Consider the following 22,911-nt stretch of genomic DNA (forward strand, 5'->3'; position numbering starts at 1 on the left):
CTGCCGACGATCACCACCGCACCCACCGCCGATGTCGCCATGGCCGCGAGCGCGAGCAGCAGAGCCTAAGCAGGGAGGACCCTGGCGAGCGGAGACCCAGACTACGGGCGGGGCGGGGCGGGGCGGGGCGGGGCGGGGCGTCCGGGCCGAAGGACTGCGCACGCGCCAGCGGGGCGGGGTGTGGGTCCCGGCGAGCGCGCGCTACGGTGAAGAGCTTGGCGCTGGGCCTGGTTGGGAAGCCGAAGCTCGGACTCCAGTCCTACGTGTGTTTGTCTCTGCTGTGCGCTGTAAAGTCAGTGGCCCTCGAAGGGCCCTGCCAGGTTGGCACGGCACGGCCGCGAACACTGAAGAAGTTCCCGAGTTATCGCGTCTGCAGACTTCAGCGCTGTGCAGCGCACGCCGGCTCAGGCAGGAAGCGCAGCAGCTGCCGGGTTTGCCCCCTGACTCGTTTCCAAGGAAGGTCCCTTCGGCCCCGCTTCACAGAGCTTTGGACTGGCAGAAACGGCAGCCGCCAGATGCGGTGCCTTGAGAAGCGGAAGGACGTGGAATTCTGGCTGCTGAGCTAATAGCAATTGTAGGTTGTACTTGCTCCTCCTCCCTCCTCCTCCCACCCCCTCCCTCTCCCTCCTCCCTTCCCCCCTTCCCCCCTTTTCCCCTCTTCCACCCTCCTCTTCCTCCCTCTCTCTCCTTCCTGTTAAACCTTTCTCCTTCCAAGAAATGCCCCTCGTGCCCTGACACCTGGCCCTTTTGGAACCGGGAAGAGAGGAGACGGGATCTTAATACTGCATGATAAGAGTCTGTCCACACGGCACAGCAAAGGGCACAATGTCACAGTCCTTCAGTGCAGGATGATAAGTGCCTAGGCTGGGACTCTCCAGTGCAGGGACAGCCAAAACATGGGTGGTGCTCTTCCTTCGTTTCTCCAGAGCCAGTGCTAGGGACAGAGAAACCTCAGTAGGAGAGGCTGAGTTTTAAAGAACAGTTTAACAAATGAAACTTTAACATTTGAAAAGGTAGCCTCACTTACATGAAAAGTAACAGAATAAGCACAAGTCGTCATTCACCTACCAGACTGGCTAAATTAAGTAGGTTGATAATACTCCCTTTTCTGCAGCAGAGTCTTCAGTGCAACTCTTTCTGCACAACTGAAGACAGGTTTAAATTTGCGTGACCTCCCTGAGGAAGTGTCATAGTCTTGTAGAGAAAGGACTCACCACCGCCCCCAGCATCCCTGCACGTTCTGCTTGAGGGCTCCACACCCCAGGGCTGTGCAGCTGGTTCTGTAGCTGCACATATGGGCAGTGAAATAGGTCAAGGCCCCACAGAATGAAAACCCTATGATTTCCTGCCCACTGCAATGTTTTCTGTTTGCTAATAAAGTTCTAGGCCTGCAACAGGAGAGGTGGCACATGCCCATTGTCCCCACTGCTCAGGAGGCTGAGACAGGAAGATCACATAAGCATAAGAATTTGAGGCCAGTCTTTCAGATCCTGTACTTACTTCAGCATAGTTTTAATAGAAAATATTGAAAACATGATTAATATATACAAATGAGCAGTGGGTTTAAATATGACATTTTCAGAGAGCATCTCCTTTTGGCCAAGGTGGGGTAACAGGTGCAAAAGCCAAATGACCAGAATTTGCAGGGCCTATTATCAACAGAAGGAGAATGGTCAGAGGAGAGGGCTCCAGGGCTCTGTAGAACATGCCCCTCTAGCCTTCAGCTAAGTATCGATCTTTGAATAGAGAGGAACTGATCACAGGATAATTCCAGAAAGCAGTGGGTTGAACAATCCCCGGAGCTCCTACAAGGCCAAAAAGATTTGTGTTCCCACCAGCCATCTGGAAGACCTCATAAGACAGAGAATTTCAGCAAAATTTTCAGAAATATGTTGCCTTAGTAGTGGGGCTAAATTAGTCCTAAAAACTTATATGGATTTCACCCTAAGAAAGATTAAAAGCAAGCCTCAGAAGGACCAGCCTGATGCCAAGTAATTAACTGCATCCCAAAATCCAATCGTATTTAAAGGAATGTAATGATTTTAGGGGAAAAAATTTAGAACTCTGATATCAACACTTCCATGCAGCTAACTAATCAAGAGAGTGTGGTATGAAAATACGCATAAGACTAGGGAGAGGGGGAAAGAGGGAGTTACTGTTTAGTGGGTATAAAGTTTCAGTTTTGCAAGCCTGTGATACTGTAATTTAGAAATGTATCAGTTGTACAGCCTCATCTGTCGGTTTGCTTTCCATGATTTCAGTTGCCCGCAGTCTGAAAATATTAAATGCAAAGTTCAAGAAATTTAAAAATGCATGTTTTAAGTAACTTTTATTAAAGTATATTTTTATACTTTTATTATTGTTATTCCTGATCTTATTCTGCTTAATTTATAAATTAAACTTTATCGGAGGTATGCATATATAGAAACAAACAACATATGTAGGGTTCAGTACTGTCTTTTTTTTTTTGGTACCAGGGATCAAACTCAGGACCCTGCGCTTGTGAGGCAGGCGCTGGAACCACTGAGGTAAATCCCCAGCCCTTCAGTACTCTCTCGTTTCAGATCTCCATGGGCATCTGGGAATGAATGCATCCTGTGAGTAAGGAAGGGGTGCTCTGGTTAGAATGTGGCTTGTCTCCCAAAGGCTTATGTGCCGGAATCTTCATTCTCAGTGTGGCAGTGTGGGTGGAACCTTGTGGAAATGTGGCCTAGTGAGAGGTGGTTAGGGCACTGAGGACATCACCCTTACAAGGGATAAATGTCGTTTTCTAGGGTTCCTGGTTGACTGTCACAAGAGGGGGTTTTTGTAAATGGAGGCCATTCTGTCAGCCATGTCTGCACGGTCCTCCTTCACTCCTGCTTCTCTACCATACTGTGATGTATCTGGAGGGCTCAGGCCATACAGATGCAGCCATATACTCACGGCTCCAAAACTGTTAAGGTAATAAGCCTTTTCTTTACAAAGCACCCAGCTTCTATATGTTACACCAATAGAATATGGGCTAATATCAGGATACTACTGTATTTGGTCTTTGTCTTGTGTTCCTGGCCAGAGTGCCTCACACCCTTGTGACTGTTGTCTGAAGTAGGGGCAGTTTGTGGACTAAGCCCTTAACCTATTCAGCCTGTGTTGACTCCAGACACTGAGTTTCAAAACTGAGTTAAATTTTAGGGTACTTGGTCAGTGTTTGCTGAAGAAATGAATTAAATTGTTGTGGGAGAGAAACCCACACACATCTGTTGTCTGAAGTGAAGTATTGAGAGTAGTAGAGTGTGGTGCTCTTATAAAAGGGACCCTAAGGGGCTGTCTTCCCTCTTTCTCCCATGTAGCACACCAGACCTGCACATTGTTAATATCCTGTTTTCAGATTTCCAGATTCCAGAACTGTGAGAAATAGAATTCTAGTGGTCATAAGCCACAACAGCCAGAGTGGATACTTGCTATAGCAGCCAGAGCTAACTAAGACACATACAAAGATAATTCAATGAGAAAAGGCTAGTCTTTTTGGCAAACACTGCTGGAGCAATTGGACATACATAGGCAATAATCATATCACATTGATCCTTAGCTCCCACCATATACAAAAATTTATTCAAAATGTATCATAGACTTACTATAAAACCTAAAACCACTAAACATCTAAAATAAAACATAGGAGAAAACTTTGTGACCTTATAATAAACCACTATATTTTTAGATGTGCTACCAAAAGCATAAACATTGGAGAGGTTGACAAATCTGACTTCAGCAAAAATAAGAACTTACTCTTTTGCAAAGACAACAGAGTAAAAATGCAGGCCACAAACTGGGAAAAATATTTTCAAACGACATCTGTTATAGTACTTGTATGATAAGTACATAAAGCCTTCTTAATAGAAAAAGATTTAAAATGACCAAAACAAAGACGTGAATATTGTCGGTGCTGTTCTCGCCTGATGTGTGTCAGCCCCTGGATTCAATCCCAGCACCACAAAAATAAATAAGTAAATGGCAAAAATGAACAACAAAAGCAAAAAACAACTTGACTTAAAAATGAGCAAAGAACTTGATTAGACATTTCTCCAAAGAAGATACAGAAATGGTCACTAACCATAAGAGAAATTGCTCAGTGTCACTAATCATTAGACGAACACAAGTGAGATGACACGTCATATCCACTAAGATGGCTGCCATCAAGAAATAACAAGATTTTAAAACTCCAAACAATATCGTTAGTTATGAGGGAAGTGCTAATTAAAATCACGATGTGCTACCTACCTAATGGAGTGGCTAAAATTTAAAAAAGCAAAAATGACAGTTGCAAGTGCTGAAGAGAATGTAAAACAACAGAAACTCATGCATTCCTGTTAGGAATGTAGGATAACACATCCCATGTGGAAAACATTTTGGCAGTTTCTTATAAAGTTATACATACACAGTGACCCAGAACTATTCTTTTTTTCCTTCAACTTTTATTTTTTATTTGTACATCTTTGTAGTACATAATGATCACATTCCTCATGGGGAGTCGGTACATGTATACAACACATCTTAATTGTTTTCTTACCGCCCCATCTGTTGGTCTCCTTCCCATTTATAAAAGATCTATCTCCCTGCTTCCAATTATTTCTTTTATTCTGATCTTTACTTATATTTTGTGTTTCTCATACAGCACAAACCATGTGATATTTAGTTCATGTGTTTGATTTATTTCACTCAACGTTATGGTCTCAAGGTGAATCCACTTGCCTACAAATGTTTCAAGTTTATTCTTTTTTGTGGTAGAGTAGTACTCCATTGTGTATAAATACCTTATTTTCATTTTCTTTATCTATTCATCACATCTCTTCCAAGCTTTAGCTACTATGAATTGTGTTGCTATAAACATGGGTATGCATGTATCACTGTAATATTATGTCTTCTAAATCTTTCAGGAAGATACCTGGAAAGGGAATAACTGGGTTGAATAGAATTTCTACTATTAGTTTTTTAGGAATCTCCATAATGATTTCCATAGTGGTTGTACTAGTTTACATTCCAACTAACATTGTAGAAGGGTTCCTTTTCCCCTGCAGCCTTACCAGCATTTGTTATTATTTGATTTCTGGATGATAGCCATTCTCTCTGGAGTAAGATAGAATCTCAATGTTATAATTTACACTCTCTAATGGCCAGAGATGATGAACATTTTTTCATGTATTTATTGGCCATTTTTACATCTTCTAATAAGTGTCTGTTCATTACACTGGACCATTTTTTTGATTGGGTCTTTTACTTTGGGAGTCTAATTTTTTTTTTTTAGTTTTTTATGTCTTTTTTTTTTTTTAGTTCTTTATATTAGTCTTCTGTCGGGAATAGCTGGCAAATTTTTTTCCCATTATGTAGGTTGTCTTTTCATTCTGTTGACTGTTTCCTTTGCTATGCAGAAATTTTTAATTTGATATTATTAAATTTTTTAATTCTTGGTATTATTTCTTCCGTAGTTTGAGTTCTGTTCAAAAGTTCTTACCTATGCCTAGGTCTTCAAAAGTTTTATCTGTTTTATCTTCTGGCAGATTAAGTGTTTCTGTTTTAACATTGAGATCTTTGATCCAATTTGATTTTAGTTTAGTACATAGTGAGATATATGGGTCTAAGTTCAATGTTTGTCTTGATGCTATTGTAAATGGTACTATTTTCCTAATTTCTTTCTTTATGAGTTTATTACTGGTGTAAAGGAGTGCTGTTCATTTTCATGTGTTGACTTTGTATCCTGCTAATTTGGTTACTAATTCTAGGAGTCTTTTAGTGTAATTTTTTGGTCCTTTATGTAAAGGATCATGTCATCTTCAAATAACAGTAATTTCTCTTCTTTCTTTCTTATACATATCCCTTTTATTTTTTTCTCTTGCCTGATTGCTCTGTCTAATGTTTTGAGAACTGCATTGAATAGGAGTGGTGATACTGGACATACTGTATTCTTCATTTTAGAGGGAAGGCTTTCAGCTTTTCCCCATTTAATATTATATTGGCTATTGGTTTGTCATAAATGACATATTAGATTGAGGTAAAGTCCTTCTATACTTATTTTCTTTGGGGTGTTCATCATGAGTGAATGTTGGGTTTTGTCAAAGGGTTTTGACAATTGAGATGATCATGTAATTTTTCTTCTTGTTTTTGTTTATGTGATGTATTACATTTACTGATTTGTGGTTGTTGAACCATCTCTAAATCCCTGGGATGAATCCTACTTGGTCATGATGGTCATCTTTTTGGTGATTTTGGCATTCTGTTTGCTAGTGTCTTGTTAGGGGTTTTTGCATCTATGTTAATTAAAGAGACTGGCCTGTAGTTCTCTTTTTTGGTTGGATCCTTTTATGGTTTCAGAATCAGTGTAAAGCTAGCTTCTAGAAATGACTTTAGGCATACTGCTTCCCTTTCAATTTTGTTATTTTGAGGACTGTTGGCATTAGGTCTTCTTTCAAATTCTTGTAGAATTCAGAGTGAATCCATGGGGACCTGGGTTTTCCTTAGTTGGTAGTTTTTGTAAAGGTTTAATTTAATTGCTTATTATTGGATTTTTTAGGATTTTTATAATGGTAAGTTTTGGTAATTCACATGTATCTAAAAATCTATCAATTTCTTCTGATTTCTCCAATTTATTAGAGTACAAGTTCTCAAAGCGGTCACTAATAATATTGATTTTGATCATCTCTATTGTAATTTCACCTTTTAAAATTTCTAATTGCATTGATTTGGGTCCTTTCCTTTTGATTGGTAAGATTAGCTAGGGATTTGTCTATTTTTGTTTATTCTTTCATTGATTCTTTATAGTAATTTTAGTCTCAATTTCATTAACTTCTGTTTTGATGTTTTAATTTCTTTCCTTGTATTAGCTTTGGATTTGGATTATTGTTGTTTTTCTAGGACCTTGAGGTACATCATTAAGTTGTTTAAAGGAGTTCACTTTGTTTTTCTGAGGTGGACATTCACAGGTATAGACTTCCCTCTTAGGGTTGCTTTCATTGTATCCCATAGGTCATAGTATGTTGTACTTGTGTTATTGTTTGATTCTAAGAACTGTCTAATTTCTTCTATGACCTATTAATTATTCAAGAGGGTACTATTTCATTTCCATGTGTTTGCATGGTTTTTGTGATTTCTTTAGCCACTGATATTTAGTTTCATTGCACCTTGATCTGATAGTATGCATTGGATTATTTTGATTCTTTTACATTTACTTTTAGCACACTTTATGGTCTAGCATGGCATCTGTTTTGGAGAAAGTCCCATGTGCTGCTGAGAAGGATGTGTATTCTGTTGTTCTTGGGTGGAACACTCTTTAGATATCTATTATCTATTTGTTCAATGTTTTGGCCCAACTCTGATATTTCTTTGTTGATTTTATGTCTGATTGATCTATTTGTGACATTGGGGTATTGAGGTCACCTGTGATAATTGGGTTGGTGTTTATCTGATTTTTATGTCCAGCAGTTTTTGTCTTATGAAGTTGGGCTTGCCAGTGTTTGGTGCATATATGTTCATAATTGTTATCTCTTCTTGTTGAATTTTTCCCTTAACCAACATGTAGTGGCCTTCTTTGCCTCTTCTAGTCAGTTTTGGCTGGAAGTCTGAATATAGAATATTCCTGCTTTTTAGGGACTTCCCATTGCATGAAACATTGTTTTCTAACCTTTAATTTTTAGTCTCTGAATTTCTTTTTGGACTAATTGTGTTACTTGTATATAGCAAATCATTTAGTTTTGTTTCTTGATCCATTATGCCAGTCTGTGTTTTTTTATTGGGTTACTGAGATCACTGACATTATTACTAAAAGGTACTGACTTATTTCTGTCATGGCATTATTTTCCTGTTGCTGATTTCCTTGAGTTTTTTCCCCCTTTCCTTAGGTGTATTCATCCTATAAGACTTTTTGTCATTATTGGCTGCATTGGCTCTTTCTAGGATATCCTTGAAAATTCTTTCTAGTCCTGGTTTGATGGTCATGAATTCCTTAAAGTGTTCATTGTCATGGAAATACTTTATTTCTCTATCAATTTTGAAAGATAGTTCCAATCTGGGTTGGAAATAATTTTCTTTTAGGGCTTAAAACACTTTACTCCAAGCTCTCTGGCATATAAAGTTTGTGTTGAGAAGTCTGCTGTAATTCTAATGGGTTTACCTTTATAAATGATGCATTGCTTTTCCCTAACAGCTTGTATGATTTGGTCCTTATATTAGACTTCTAGGATTTTGACTATAATGTATCATGGAGAGGTTCTTTTCTAATCATGACTATTTGGGGTTCTGTATGCCTCGCTTATCTGTATGTTTAATTCTTTCCCTATATTTGGAAAGTTTTCTGCTATACACTGGTACCTCAGTTTGTGAACTTAATTCTTTCCATGATTCTGGTTGCAAACCAAATCAGATTCAATGGTTAGGTTCAATGTTGACCTTATGGGGAAATTTGATTCAGTTTGTGACCAATTTGGTTTGCAACTAGAATGGTGGAAAGAATTAAGTTTATGAACTGAGGTACTGTTGTATTTCTGTAAATAGGTTTTTATGTCGTTTGTGCTGTCTTTTACTAATTCCAATTAATCTTAGTCTTCTTTGCATCATCTAGCACCAGTTGGATCCATTTTTCAAGTTCTGTGGTTGTTTTTAAGGTATCTCTGAATAACTGGTCTCCAACAGCAGCCCTGTCTTTTAGTTCTGACACTTTGTCCTCACGTTAGTCACTTCTGCTGCCCATACTTCAGTAGCCTTGGATTTCTATTAGGGATCCTTTCATGGAGAATGAAAGGAGAACATTTTGAAAAATTAGTCAGTGGAAGATGAGAAGGAGGAGGAAAAAAGTGAGATAAAGGATCCTATTAAGGAGTAGAAGAATGTTAATAGAATTATATAAGTGTAACTGAAAAAAACAAACAAGAAAAAGAAGAAAAAGAAAAAAGAATGAAAAAGCAATGGTTAAAAGGAAAAAAAGAAAAAAAAATTCCTCAAACCACCCCCCACCCCGCACAAAAAGCAGTGAAGACAAAAGAGAAAAAAATGAGTCCAAAAAAAGAAACAAAAATTCTTTATATTTTTGAAAGAGTGGTTTCTTTCCAGGACCCATAGTCTTAGAATCCAGCAAGTCATGGTTTTCTCCACCTAGCTTTACAGAGGGCCCTCTGTCCATTCACCCCGGGTTGAGGCAACAATTTAAGTCAAGATGAGTCCTTTCTCACATTGGTAGATGGAGGAAGAGATAAAATCTCTGAACTGTGCTGGATGTAGGTAATAGGGCAAGGGTTCAAGCAGCCTGCTGTACTGAATGCCAGCACTTTCCGACCGAGCTGCTTCTGAGAGGTACATAACTAACTAGTCCAGGCTTCTCATTGTGGAGGACAGAACCCCAGGTCTGAGCTTAAACTTCTCAGGGTTAAAATTCTGGGTCTTAGAGAGGCTAAATTTTGCTGCTGATTACTACCCTGCTATTTTGGTTCTCTCCTACTCCTAATTATTTAACCAAATGAAATGAAAATTTAGGTTATACAAAAACCTGTATGCAAATGTTTGTGTTTGCATTACTTATAATAAAAAAATAGAAACACCTAGCAATCATTCAACTGACAAATGGAAAAACAATTTGAGATACATTCATACGATGGATGTTAGTCAGTTTTCCACAAAATGTATAGTTGAAAAACTGACTTGACAATATTTAGTATTTTTAAATTAGATCTTCCTAATATCTTGCATAGTTTTGGAACATGAAAGAGAACTTTAAGATCACTTTTATAGCATTTATAAGTTTTATTAGATTACAAGCCTTATTTGTATTTGGAGGAGCTTTGTTAAGTCAGACTAGTTGAAAAGCACAAAGAGGAAATTTAATGCAGTATATTTATAGTTGCACTTTAAAAATACTGTGGGTGCTCAGTGGTGTAGCACTTGCCTGACATACATAGGTCCTGGGTTTGATCCTGGGCACTGCAAAAACCAAAAATCTTCTAAACCCTGTGTTTAATTAATTTAGTAAATTCCAATACCCCTTAAAGGTGATTGTTAACATTTTTTCTGTACTTTAAAAAATATACATGATTTGCCAGTGACTTTCAAAATCTAAAGGTGTTGGTACTATAATTTTAATAAATTGAATAATAATCATTTAAATAAAAAATGAGTTCTTGAATCATTTTTCTATATACTAAAATGACCACAAACTCCTATCAATGGTAGAAAACTAGGATAAATCCAGAAGATAAGTTCTCAAACCCTGAGAAGTGCCTTTGAGATAAAGATACCGTAAATCTCTTTAATCAGAAAGAGCTTGAAGAAAAAAAGTGTTGAATCCAGTCCAGCTCTCCAGCCTAAAGGAAGTAAAACTAGGCAGAAAAGACCAGGTGAAAGAGCCAGGTCCCTGTAGCAAGTGGAGACCTGGACCCCAAGTCCAGGCTGCCTCCCCCACCTCCAGACAGTCACAGTGAGGACACTCAACTCAGCTTTCTTCAGCCTTGCCAGCTTGCACAATCGGGAATGGAGTCCAAGGTGAAGATTTGAAGAAATGAATCAGCAGCTATCCATTTTGTACCCTAAGTTATTTACAGGTAAGATAAAGACCTTGCTAAGCTGGAGATGAGGTATTACTGAAGCCCATTGGCTGGGCTATGCCTAATGAACTGATGGGGTCTGTAATCTGAAAATGCTATTCCTGTAAATAATTTGTACAGGCAAAAGCAAAGGCCAAGGAAGTTTGTGTGATGGTGTGAAGTGGGCATGAAGTATAACCAAGAGGTTGAGATGGATCTTTAAAAATTAGGATTTTTTTTTTTAAAGAAATAGCTACTTCTCCAACTTCCCCAGACTGAGAGCTGAAACAGCCACTCCCATCACTTCCTCAGCTCAGATAAATAGATGGAGAAGTAACACATCTGTCAAGAAAGTACTGTATCCATTTGAAAAGAAAATGTGGATGTTGGCAGAAGGAGGCTGAAGTTTGGGGAGGAGGTATTTATTGGCTTTGTTCTGGGTTTTTTTTGTTTTTTGTTGTGCTTTTGCCTTTGCATTGAGCTACATCCCCAGTCCTTTTTCTTTTTTTTTCGCAAGAGAGTGTCTCAATAAATTGCCCAAGCTGGCCTTGAGTTTGTGATCTTCTTACCTGAGAGTCCCATGGTGCTGGAACCAGTGCACCTGGCTTCTCCTTTTGTTTTAACAAGACAGAAAGAAATCTGAGAATGACCAGGAGATGAAATGGTGTGGGAATTTCCTGGATTATTTTGTTGTATTCCACTTTACTTTTCCCACAATACAAGCCCTTTCACATATGAACACAAGAAGACAGAGATTTGAAGCAAAGGCCTCTTAGTCTCCTTCAGTGCTAGCATTGAATAAACCCATTCTTTCCATCAAAAATTGTCTCCCATGTTTCTAAGGAGCAAGGGTCAATAAGGATATTAACCTCCAGTAATAGAAGGACTCAGTCTAGTGGCCTTTCATCTGGCCAGAGGTTTGGTGGGTGTAGCTGCAGCTGCAAAGTGACAGAGAGGTGCTCCTGAGGAATTCCAAAGGGCAGAGAGCTACCCACATGGCCAAACCTGGAAAAGAGAACATTATTAATTGGTATGGGACTCCATGAAGACTAGAAAATCAACCAAAGTGTTCTAGGGTCCCATAGACATTTTGATGTTGGTTGAATTCTGACCTCCAGACTTTTTTTTTTAATTGTGAATCTGAATACTTTTGGAGACACATTGGTCGGCTGATTGTCATCAATGCCAAGTTAGTCACTGGTAGAAGTGGCCTATAAGGGGTCTCCAAGTGGCAGTTGTCAAGGAAGGGTCTGAAGAAAGCCATGTGTGTCATGTGGGATGGGAGGAGAGCCAGTGAAATCTGAGTCCTTCCTATTTACATAACCACATTTGTGAATCCTCACAATATTTGTTTTCATCATATTACAGAAAACAAGAGATTAAAAAAGGTAAATTCAACACCTTCCATTTATTTAACATTCATTCATTAAATATTGGTTGAGCATGGCCTGTGAACTAGTCATTATTCTAAATCAGTGCTAAGATAACTTTCTGCTATGGTTGAAATGTTCTTCCCTTTGAGTTGGTTGTCTCAGCAATTATTTTCACAGTGATGGAAAACTGACTGACCTACTTTTAAATATGGTTGCCACCAGTCATATGTGGCTATTGACACTTGAAATAGGGCTGACATGGCTGAGGAAATTACTTTTTATTTTAGTTAATTCTAATTTAAGTAGCGACATGGCTACTCTATTAGATATCTCATCTAGAAAGAGGGGACAAAGTAGTGACCAACACAGATAAAACCCTCAAGCCTCATGGAGCTTGTAAAAGATACAGGAACTAAACAAGGAGACAGATAAGGGGCATAATATATAAAAAAATTAAAATTCAGGTCATGATAAGTGTCATATAGGAAATAAAACAGGGTAAGGGTATGGAGAATGATGAGGGTGAGGGAGATGCTTTTTGGAATAAATGGTTGGGAAAGGCCTCTTTTTACAAGGTGAGATTTTTAGATATTCAAATTGCTCTACAGACCTATAGCCATTCCAAATCCTATGCTGTCTTCTCCACAAATTATCTGAAACTTCCTATCCTTTTAATAGCACAGCCCCACTTTCTCTGCAGTTATGACTACAGCCATGGTGGCTGCGCTTTCATGTGGGGTCCTAGTGTCCTTATTTTCAGCACTGCATGGTGCAGCCCTCAGATTCACTGAGTCATTCATTTACTCAGTTTTGTTTCTTTTTATTGCATAAGTCACTGTTAGGACATGCCTAATAGTTAGTCATCAATTAAGTTACAAACGTAAGGTTAAGGCCCAATAATTCATTTTCCCTTATGAAGCACATAGCAGGCTTATTCCTAAAACTAATGATAATCTAGAAGCTTTCTTCTGCTTACTTCCAAAAGCAAGGGAAAGAACACATCATTCTCCTAGTATATTTATTTTGGCAGTTTGATATTAATTCTATGTGGATCAGAGCATGGATTCCAAATTCATCTCTAGATGTTAAACTAACATACAGCACCCCCACCCTATAGATTGCAAAACCAAACCAACAAACCCAAAAGCAGAATATCTAACAGAAATAAGAGAAGCCGAAAAAGAGCAAAGAACATTACGTTCAAAACAAATTAATGGCTGAGGATTTAGCTCACTGATGCCACTGCCTGCCTTACAAGTGCAGGGTCCCGAGTTTGATCCCTGGTACCAAAACAAAACAAAAAACAAGTTAAAATAAAATGCAAAATGATGGACAAAAACTTGATTGTCAGGGCTCGGCTTAAATACAAAGAATGAAATTATTTTAGAAACAATAGTTGCCTTAAGAATGATAGGAACAAAAAGATTATATGACCAAAATATTACCCCATTTTAATGCATCATAGTATTTTTTAAATGATTAGAAAAATGTAATTGTTTATATCAGATAAAATTTAGACTTGAGGTATGGAATTATGAGAACTTCAAGCTTTATGGAGTTTTCTCATAATGATAAAAATTTTACTTAAGAGACAGCAGCCAGAAGCTCACCTGGACACCAGCAGCTTGGTTGCACAGGCCCCAGCCAAAGGAACACCTGGAAAACAGGTGCACAGGCACCCAGGGCCCAGCCAGAGACCCACTCAGATATCATCAGTAAGTGTCCAAAGGCTGCAGCCAGAATCCTGCTAGGACAACACCCCAGCATGGGGATCCAGAAGGGCAACATTCTGAACTCAAGAATTGGCATAGTGGTGAGCAGCAGAGAGAAGGCCTTTCTGAGGCTTGCTGACAGTTGAACCACACTGGGAGAGCAAAGAGTCACCTCAATAAAGGCGCAGCAGACTGCATTGTTTGAAATGAGAAGACACCTAAACAGCACTGAAAACTAGGCTTCCAGATCACCAAAGGCAACTTCAAGGGGCAACAAGATGGAAAAATCTGAAACTCAACCACCTGGACTCCCTGAACTGGCAACAAAAGAAGATCTGGAAAAACTGAAATCAGAAATAATTTCTCAGAAAACAGCAGAGATTGTGTCCTTTGTGAAAGACATGATTAATAACTCTAGAGCAGACACAGATGAAAAACTAGAGGAGCTGAAGAACATGAGGGAATCCAAGCATAGGATACAAATGTAATCTATAAAACAGATGCAAACAGATTTCCAGGAGATTAAAAACTCCATTGAAAGTTTACATAGCAGAATGAGGCAATGTGAGGACAGAATATCAGATATAGAAGACAGGATTGCAATTAGTGACCAGGAAAAGAAAAATTTCTTAAAAATAGCAAGGGACAACTAGAAATCAATCCAGCAACTGCTACATGATGCAAAGAAGAACAATATAGGACTGATCAGAGTCAATGAAAAAACAGGAGATAGTGCAAACAACATAAAAAACTGTTCATAGAAGTAATGGCAGAAAACTTCCCAAGCAGGGGAAAAGAACTTGACATACAGATATGTGAGGCATATAACACTCCAACTACCCTTGATCAAAAAAAAAAAATTACACCTAGGCATATAATAGTCAAGATTCCAGAAACCCAACAGAAGAACAAAATCCTACAAACAGTTAGAGAAAAGAAACAAATCACATACAAGGAAAGCCCATCAGAATCATAGCAGACTTCTCAACACAAACCCTCAAGTCAAGAAGAGCCTGGAGTGAAGTATTTCAAGCCTTAAAAGAAAACAAGCTCCAACCTAGATTGATGTACCCTGCAAAACTATCTTTCAAAATTGATGGAGAAATAAGATACTTTCACAAAAAAGAATACATGAGGAACTTCATGAACACTAAACCAGCACTCCAAAAATTTTTAAACAATATCCTAGGAAAAGACAATGAGAGTTGCAACCCCTTGAGGCACAGCAGAATGAATCTATCAGGCAAGACAAGAAATTAAATGCAAAGGGGGAGAATCCAACAGGAAAAGGTCAGGACAAAAATAAGTCAATACATATCAGTAATAAACATCAATGTCAGTGGTCTCAATTCACTAATCAAAAGAAATAGACTGACAGAATGGATCAAGAAGCAATATCTTAAAAATATGCTGCATACAAGAAACACACTTAATTCAAAAAGAAACTCATAGACTTAAAGTTAAAGGGTGGAAAACAATACTCCACATGACAGGAACCCACAAAAAAGCAAAAGTAGCTATCCTATTTGCAGATAAAATGTATTTCAACCCAACACTAATTAAGAGAGACAAAGAAGGCCACTAAAACCTTGTAAAGGGAACAATCCAAGAGGAAGAGATGACAGTCATAAATATATATTCACGAAATACTACTGCACCCAACTATATAAAATGAATTTTAACGGACATGAAATATCAAATAAGCACTAATACAATAGTAGTGGGGGACCTCAATACCCCACTGTCACAAATAGATCAACTAGACTAAAAATAACAAAATACAAGAATTCAACCAAAATCTTGAAGAAATAACTTAAGAGATGTTCATAGAGTGTCCCGTCCCCAAAAATCAGAATACACATTCTTTTCAGCTTCATACAGTTCATTCTCCAAAATAGACCACATACTTGCTCATAGAACCTGTTTAAATAAATACAAAAAAATTGAAATTATTTGCTGTATATTATCAGATCATAGTTCAATCAAATTGAAGATCAATAGCAAAAGAAACCACAAGAATTTCATAGACACAAGGAAATTGAACAACACACTTGTGAACAACCAATGAGTCACAGAGGAAATTAAAGAAGAAATCAGACAGTTTCTACAATTAAACAATCCCAATAAACATATTAGAATTTATGGGACACAATGAAAGCAGTCTTATGAGGGAAATTTATAGCAGTGAATACTCAGGAAAACAGAGTGAGCTCAAATGAACAACCTGAGGCTGAGCCTTAACCTTCTGAAAACAGAAGACCAGGGCAAACCCAAAGCTCACACAAGGGAGGAAATTATAAAGATCAGAGCAGAAATAGGAGACTAAGAGAACAATACAAAAAAACCAATGAAGCCAAGAGTTGGTTCTTCAAAAGAATAAACGAAATTGGCAAACCCTTAGCCAACCTTAGAAAAAAAAAATAAAGAAAAGGCCCAAATCCATGAAAATAGGAATGAAAAGGGTGAAATTACAATGGACCCAGCAGAAATCCAGAGGATCATCAATACCTACTCTGAGAACCTCTATGCCAATAAGATGGACAACACAGAAGAAATGGACAGATTTCTAGATACATATGAATTACCAAAGTTGAACAAAGAAGACGTAAAAATGCTAAACAACCCAATATCAATCAATGAAGTTGAAACTAAATAAAAACTTACCAATGAAGAAAAGCCTGGATCCTGATGGCTTCACTGCTAAATTCTACAAGACATTTAGAGAAGAATTATTGCAACTATTGTTTAAACTCTTCAGTGAAATTGAAAGGGAAGCAAAACTCCAAAATTCATTCCTGGAAGCAAGTACCACCTTGATCCCCAAAGCAGAGAAAGACCCAACTGAAAAAGAGAACTATAGGCCAAAGTCGCGAATGAACAGACACAAAAATCCTCGATAAGACACTGTCAAACTGAATGCAGAAGATCATCAAGAAGACCATACAGCCTGACCAAGCGGGATTCATCCCAGGGATGCAGGGATGGTTCAACATACACAAATCAATCAATGTAATACACTATATCAATAGAGCCAAGGACAAAAACCATATGATCATCTCAATAGATGCAGAAAAAGCATTTGGCAAAATCTAACACCCATTCATGATAAAAAAAAAAAAAAACCTACAGAAAATTGGAATACATGGTCTTCATCCCAACCTGATAAAAACCGTGTATGAAAAATTAAGAGCCAATATCATACTAAATGGTCAAAAACTGAAATCCTTCACACTAAAATCAGGAACAAGACAAGGATGTCCACTATCACCACTCTCAATCAATATAGTTCTGAAAGCATTAGTCACCACAATTAGGCAAGAGAAAGAAATAAAAGGAATAAAGATAGGAAATGAAGAAGTCACATTGTCATTATTTGCAGATGACATGATGCTCTATATAGAAGACATCAAGAACTCCACCAAAAGTCTTCTAGACTCAATAACCAATTCAGTAGAGTAGCTGCATACAAAGCACACAACACAAACACACAAAAACAAACATATAACACAGAAAAATCAGTAGCCTTCCTGTATACAAACAACAGACTCACTGAGAAAGGAACTGGAGAAATACCTCCTTTCACAATTGCATGTAAAAAAAAAAAAAGTAATACCTTGGAATCAACCTAACAAAACAAATCAAAGACCTCTACTTTGAAAACTACAGCACTCTGAAAAAAGAGATTGAAGAGGATATCTGAAAATGGAAAAACATCCCTTGCTCCTTGGTAGGAAGAACCAACATAGTGAAAATGGCCATACTTCCAAAACTGCTATATAGATTCAATGCAATCCCATTTGAAATTCCAACAGCATAATTCACAGACCTTGAGAAAACAATCTGAGAATTCATTTGGAACAAGAAGGGACCTAGAATAGCAAAAGTAATTCTAGGCAACAGAGACATGGCAGGGGGTATCACAATCCCCAACTTGAAACTATATTACAAAGCTACTGTGATTAAAAACAGCTTAGTACTGGCAAAGAAACAGACCTGAGGACCAGTGGAGCAGATCAGAAGATGCAGAAATAACTCCAGACACACTCAGCCACCTCATCTTTGACAAAGGTTCCAAACACCCTCACTGGAGGAAAGATAGCCTCTTTAATAAAGAGACGTTTCTCAGGCAAAGGAGTAGAAAGAGCAAATAAACTTACGAAAAAATGTTCAACATCACTGGTCATTCAAGAGATGCAAATGAAAACAATGCTGAGATTCCACCTCACCCCAGAAAGAATGCCTGCTATCAAGAAATCAACCAATAACAAATGTTGGTGGGGTTGAGGGAGAAAAAGGAATCCTTCTCCACTATTGGTGGGAGTGTAGACTGGTGCAACCACTATGGAAATCAATATGGAGATACCTCAAAAAACTAGGATTAGAGGTCCCATTTGACCCAGCTGTTTCCCTGCTTGGTATCCCCCCAAAAGAATTATAAGAATCATACCACAGTGATATATTTGCACCCATGTTCATAGTGGCACAATTTGTAATAGCTAAAACTTGGAAACAGCCCAATTGCCCATCAACTGGAGACTGGATAAAGAAAATGTGGCTTTTTTATAAAATGGAGTACCACTCAGCCACAAAGAATGAGAAACTACAGACGTTTATAGCTAAATGGATGCACAATGAGGCCATACTCTTAAGTGGAATAAATAGGGCACACGTGTAAATACAGAATAGTTTCTCTGGTGTGAGAAACTGAAAATGTAAATAAGGATCAAAATATATAATAGATAATGTGAAATAGGAAGAAAAGGTCCAAAGGGGAAGGGGAAGTGGGAGGGCTAGGGGAAAGGAAAGAAGGGAAGGGAATAAATATGAGAAAAGGATAAAACAGAGCAAGGTTTTTGTAAATAGGGAGGGATTGAAGGGAGGCCAGGGGACTGGGGAAAAAAATAAGAACCAAGATATATCATGTAAAGGTGCAAATTCCCAATGATGAATGTCATCATATTGTATACCTAAATGTACCAATAAACTTAATGAATAAAAGATTTTTACTTAAAAAGTCAGGCATAGTACTTATAATCTCAGTACTCTGGGAGGCTGAGACCACAGGATCACAAGTTTGAACCCATCCTGGGCAACTTAGCAAGACCTTCTCTTAAGATAAAAATTAAAAGGTATGAGCATGTAGCTCAGAGTGCCCTGGGTTCAATCCCCATTCTTGCCCCCCCAAAAAGATTTTGGGTTGTTTTTACTTAAAAAGTAATCTATAGGCCAGGGATTTAGCTCAGTGGTTTCACCGCCTGCTGCACAAGCACAAGGACCCGAGTTCGATACCCAGTACCAAAAAAAAAAAGTAAACTATAGAATCCATTTATAGAAATTAACTACTTAAGTAATATAAAGAACTCTGTATAGCATATATAAAGGTATGTTGAAGGAAAAAAAAACAACTCAAGGGATATGAAAACCCAACTCTATTTCTGTTTCTTCCTGCTTTAAAAACTAGTCAGTTGAGGAGGTTGAGGGTCGATGGATTGGAGCTCAGTGGTAGAGCACTTGCATAGCATGTGCAAGGCCTGGGCTCTATCCCCAGCACCACAAAAACAAAACAAAACAACAACAAAACAAAACCCACAAGAACTAGTCAATGCACTGAAAAAGTGCTACCCTTGTCCCTAATTAAGCAAAGCCCAAGTGGGCCCTTAATTTTTCTTAATTTTTCCACCACATTTTAGGGTGGGGATCCTACTCTGTCCAAACTGCTACCCACGGGTTGGTCAGGCCTGTGTTATAATTTTTAAAAAGTTTAAAGGTAAAAGAACTTTTGTTATGTATATACTAATTATATTACATATTTTATACAAGCCCAAGACAATTCCTCTTTACTCAAAGTGGCCCAGGCAAGCCCCGTGTGTTGGACCTGCCTGTGGGCTGCAGCTCAGATAGGGCAGAAAGATAAATAAAGTGGAAAATACAGCCTTAATTAGGTAGCTAAATGTTCCTGAAGGTGGCCAAATGAGGTTGTTCCTCATTTACCCCTCCTAATCTCTCACAGTGGCCTTCCTACTCCTCTGGGGTTGGAAGGCAAGAAGGGGTGTTGAGGAGGAAGCAGAAGATTCTCATTCCACTGGTTCTGTTTTAAGAGGCTTTCAGGATTTCTGGATGTCAGGGATATTTAAAGCAGACTTTCTTTCCTGGGTGCTCTCGTGGAATCATCAGAGGGGACTCTATCTGGGTCATTTGAACTGTAAATTGCCGGACTGGGGAAGTCCCTTCTATTCCTCTGCTGCCCTGTCCTCAGCTCAGGTTTCCTGGTGGCCTGCCCCACACAGCCTCTCCTTGTGGAAGTACTGCTGGCCTGACTGATCCTCTTGATTTGGTGTCAAATCACCCCAGTGGTCTCCAAAGTAGTCCACATCTGTGCTCATAAGAAACAAATTCTGAGTTTTGGCCAATGCCTAGCAATCTGCTGGTTTTATGGACAAAGCAGTTATTTGGCCCATTTCTTGCTGTCCAGTCTTCATGGTCTTTAGATTTCCTGGGCAAGAGTCAAATACTAGTCTCTCTGCTAACCCTTAATCCTCTGTGCCTGTTTCGGCCTCTTTGCCTCTAAGTATGAAGTCAAGGAGCAAACACCTGCACAGCCCCTTGACAGTGGAGTACAATATTATTACAAGTAGGGCTTCTGGAATGTGTTTAGTTTGAAGGCCAAAGGCTGGCAAGGACCTAATGAATAGGGTTAGTGCCCGTATAAAAGAGGCCCAAGAAACATCCCCTTGCCCTTCCTGCCATGTGAGGAGACACAGTAAGAAGATGGCTGTTAGGACTTGAGTCTTGATGTCCCTCCAATTGTTCGTGCAGTCATAGATGGGGCTTTTCTGGAATTGATTCATGGTGTATTGCTAGGTTCAAGGGCACTAGGTTTGAAGGTGTGAGTGTTACCTGTCCTAAGTAATCTGCATAAAAGGTGCAGAAAGATGATGTCGAGGGCCCCTCCCTCTCCCCTTTTTGCTTTGCTACCTTCGGTCTGCCATGAGCTAATGCCCCTCTGTCATGTGCCACTCTGCATTGGAGCCAGCCAAGTATAGACTGAAACTTCTTCAAACTGTGAGCTAAATAAGTTTTTCCTCTTTTTAACTTTGGGTGTCAGGTATTTTGTCTCAGCAATGACAGAAAAGTAACTGAGACAATAGATATGTATGAATCAGGAACCTAGCCCTCCTCAGACACTGCCAGTCCTTGATCTTGAACTTCCAGGCTCTGATACTGTGACAATTAAGTATCTGTTGCTTACAAGTCAGCCAGCCTGAATGGACTAACAGACTATATAACACACAGAAAATATTAATGTTATTATTAATTCTGGCCTTTTGGAAGACAGAACTTCAGTACAGTATAATATATATATTTCCATGGTTTGATTTTGTGGGGGTCATTTAGTGACAGGCCCCACCATGCTTCGGAGTAAATCTCCAGAAGGTTCTGCTCCATTAAAATGCTATAATCCCAATCTGTGGAAAACTGTCATAATGTTTCAATCTTTTAGAAAACAAGATACTTTACTGCCACCTTCAGGAAATTTGTTTTTATTATGATTATAAGTACCAAATCTTCAATGTCTATAATGTAAGACCTCCTTAGATATGTCTTCCTTGTACAGAGTACAACCCATACCACCGTACATGACAGAAGCTCTGATGCACATATTGTCTAGGGAAACTGATGTGCTTGACTATACCTATGTACAGATAGTGACTTTTTGTCAGAAAATTAGTTTTTTTAATAACCATTCATAAATACTGTAGCATCTTTCCAGATGATTCCTCAATTTACTTAGAGAAGATGGCATTTGTGGATGTTATCTTTGTCTACATTCAGGATTCTTGGAGTAATAGGAAGACAAGAATGGGAATGAGTGATAGAGATCTTGAATTTGAAATTTCCCCAAATTAGAAGCTGAGAAGCTGTCAAGAAGCATGTAATTTTGCTCAAGGAAAGACAAAAATTCAGATCAACACCTGGGATGATCTCCGATAGTGTGTGTGTGTGTGTGTGTGTGTGTGTGTTTGTGTGCCCGCGCGCACATGTGTAGAACTTTTAAGAGATGATTAGGTGATAAGGGTGGAGTCCTCATGGAATGGATAATGACAATACTGGGGAGTGGATTAGTTATGCCAGGAGTGAGTTCCTGATAAAAGAATGAGTTCAGGTGCCTTTATTGCCTCTGTCACCCTTTCTTGCCCTCTTGCCTGCCAGGCTGGGATGGCTCAGCAAGGAGGTCCTCACTAGATGCAGCCATCAGCCTTGGACTTCCCAGCATCCAGAACCATGATTCAGGTACTCTTGTTAAGCAACACAAAACAAACTAAGACACCTACTATCTTCCCAAACACTCCCACTTTCCCCTGGAATTAAAGACATTCACACCATCAGAATGAATAGGGAGTCTTAAGAATGCTTCAAAGAAGTGAGATCTAATTCTTCATGAGAATTTTGAAAAGTACTTGTATTTACTGTTCTACCTCTCAACACTGTTGCACTAGGGATTAAGTTCCCAACGTGTGGATTGGGGGAGGGCACATTTACACCATTACTGTACCTTTTGTCTTTTTGGGATGGTTCACTTACTTCAAGAATCACTGGTTTTTTTGTTTTTTTGTGGGTTTTTTTGGTACTGGGGATTGAACTTGGGACTTTGTGCTTGCAAGGCAGGCGCCAGAACCACTGAGCTAAATCCCTGGCCCTAGAATCACTGTTCTTTATTTTAAAAACCAAGGCAAGTATATATATTGAGAAAAAGCAAACTTTTTAATTTCTAGTGAAAATTTATCTAGTAACAACTTTGAAAGAGGTGAAAGAGGCATCTAAGTTCTTTCTCTGAAACCACAGTAAATACATTACTTCACTTCCCAAAATTCTGTATTGCCCTATCATAGGCCTTTAGAAGACATTACCTCACAAATCTCTTAAAAATATTGTCAGGTCACTAATGATTCTTCAGACTATGATTTGAGGATTACAAAGATGGCTGATTCAAAATCGTTTACCAACAGTGTATTCAGGTGCTTAGTATTGTCACATTGTGGCAGCACTGTCCAGTAGACCCTCTGTGCTGATGGAGATGTTCTATGTCACACTCTTGACTATAGCAACTACTAGCCCCACATGGCTGTTGAGCACTTGACTCTGGCTAGTGTGACTGAGGAACTGAACTTCCAATTTGAGTTAATTTAACTTTAATGTTGATTACTCATCTGTGGCTAGCAGCTGTCATATTGGACAGCACAGCTTGTACATGCTCCTTTGTCTGCCAGGAACTTCTTTCTGGCT

At 38.8% G+C, this 22,911-nt stretch overlaps 1 protein-coding gene and 1 long non-coding RNA gene across 4 annotated transcripts in view; one reads left to right on the forward strand and one right to left on the reverse strand.

Annotated features, from left to right (window-relative positions):
• Cryl1 (crystallin lambda 1) overlaps window positions 1–540 on the reverse strand; it is a 181,918-nt gene extending 181,378 nt beyond the window's left edge. Inside the window, exon 1 of one of the 3 annotated variants that reach the window (XM_021236374.2) lies at window positions 1–540. In XM_021236374.2, coding sequence (XP_021092033.1) covers window positions 1–41 — 41 coding nt within the window. In that variant the 5' untranslated portion in view covers window positions 42–540. The other 2 variants (XM_004854875.4, XM_087199402.1) reach the window with 2 other exon arrangements.
• Window positions 439–22,911, forward strand: part of LOC147821728 (uncharacterized) — a 27,981-nt gene continuing 5,508 nt past the window's right edge. Inside the window, exons 1-2 of the long non-coding RNA XR_015446604.1 lie at window positions 439–574; window positions 2,478–2,528. This is a non-coding gene — a long non-coding RNA (uncharacterized LOC147821728). The remainder of the gene's footprint in view (window positions 575–2,477; window positions 2,529–22,911) is intronic.

Source organism: Heterocephalus glaber, unplaced genomic scaffold (genome assembly GCF_053883595.1).
Source record: "Heterocephalus glaber isolate CG9 unplaced genomic scaffold, H.glaber_assembly_v1.0 deba00001719, whole genome shotgun sequence".
Lineage (NCBI taxonomy): Eukaryota > Metazoa > Chordata > Mammalia > Rodentia > Bathyergidae > Heterocephalus > Heterocephalus glaber.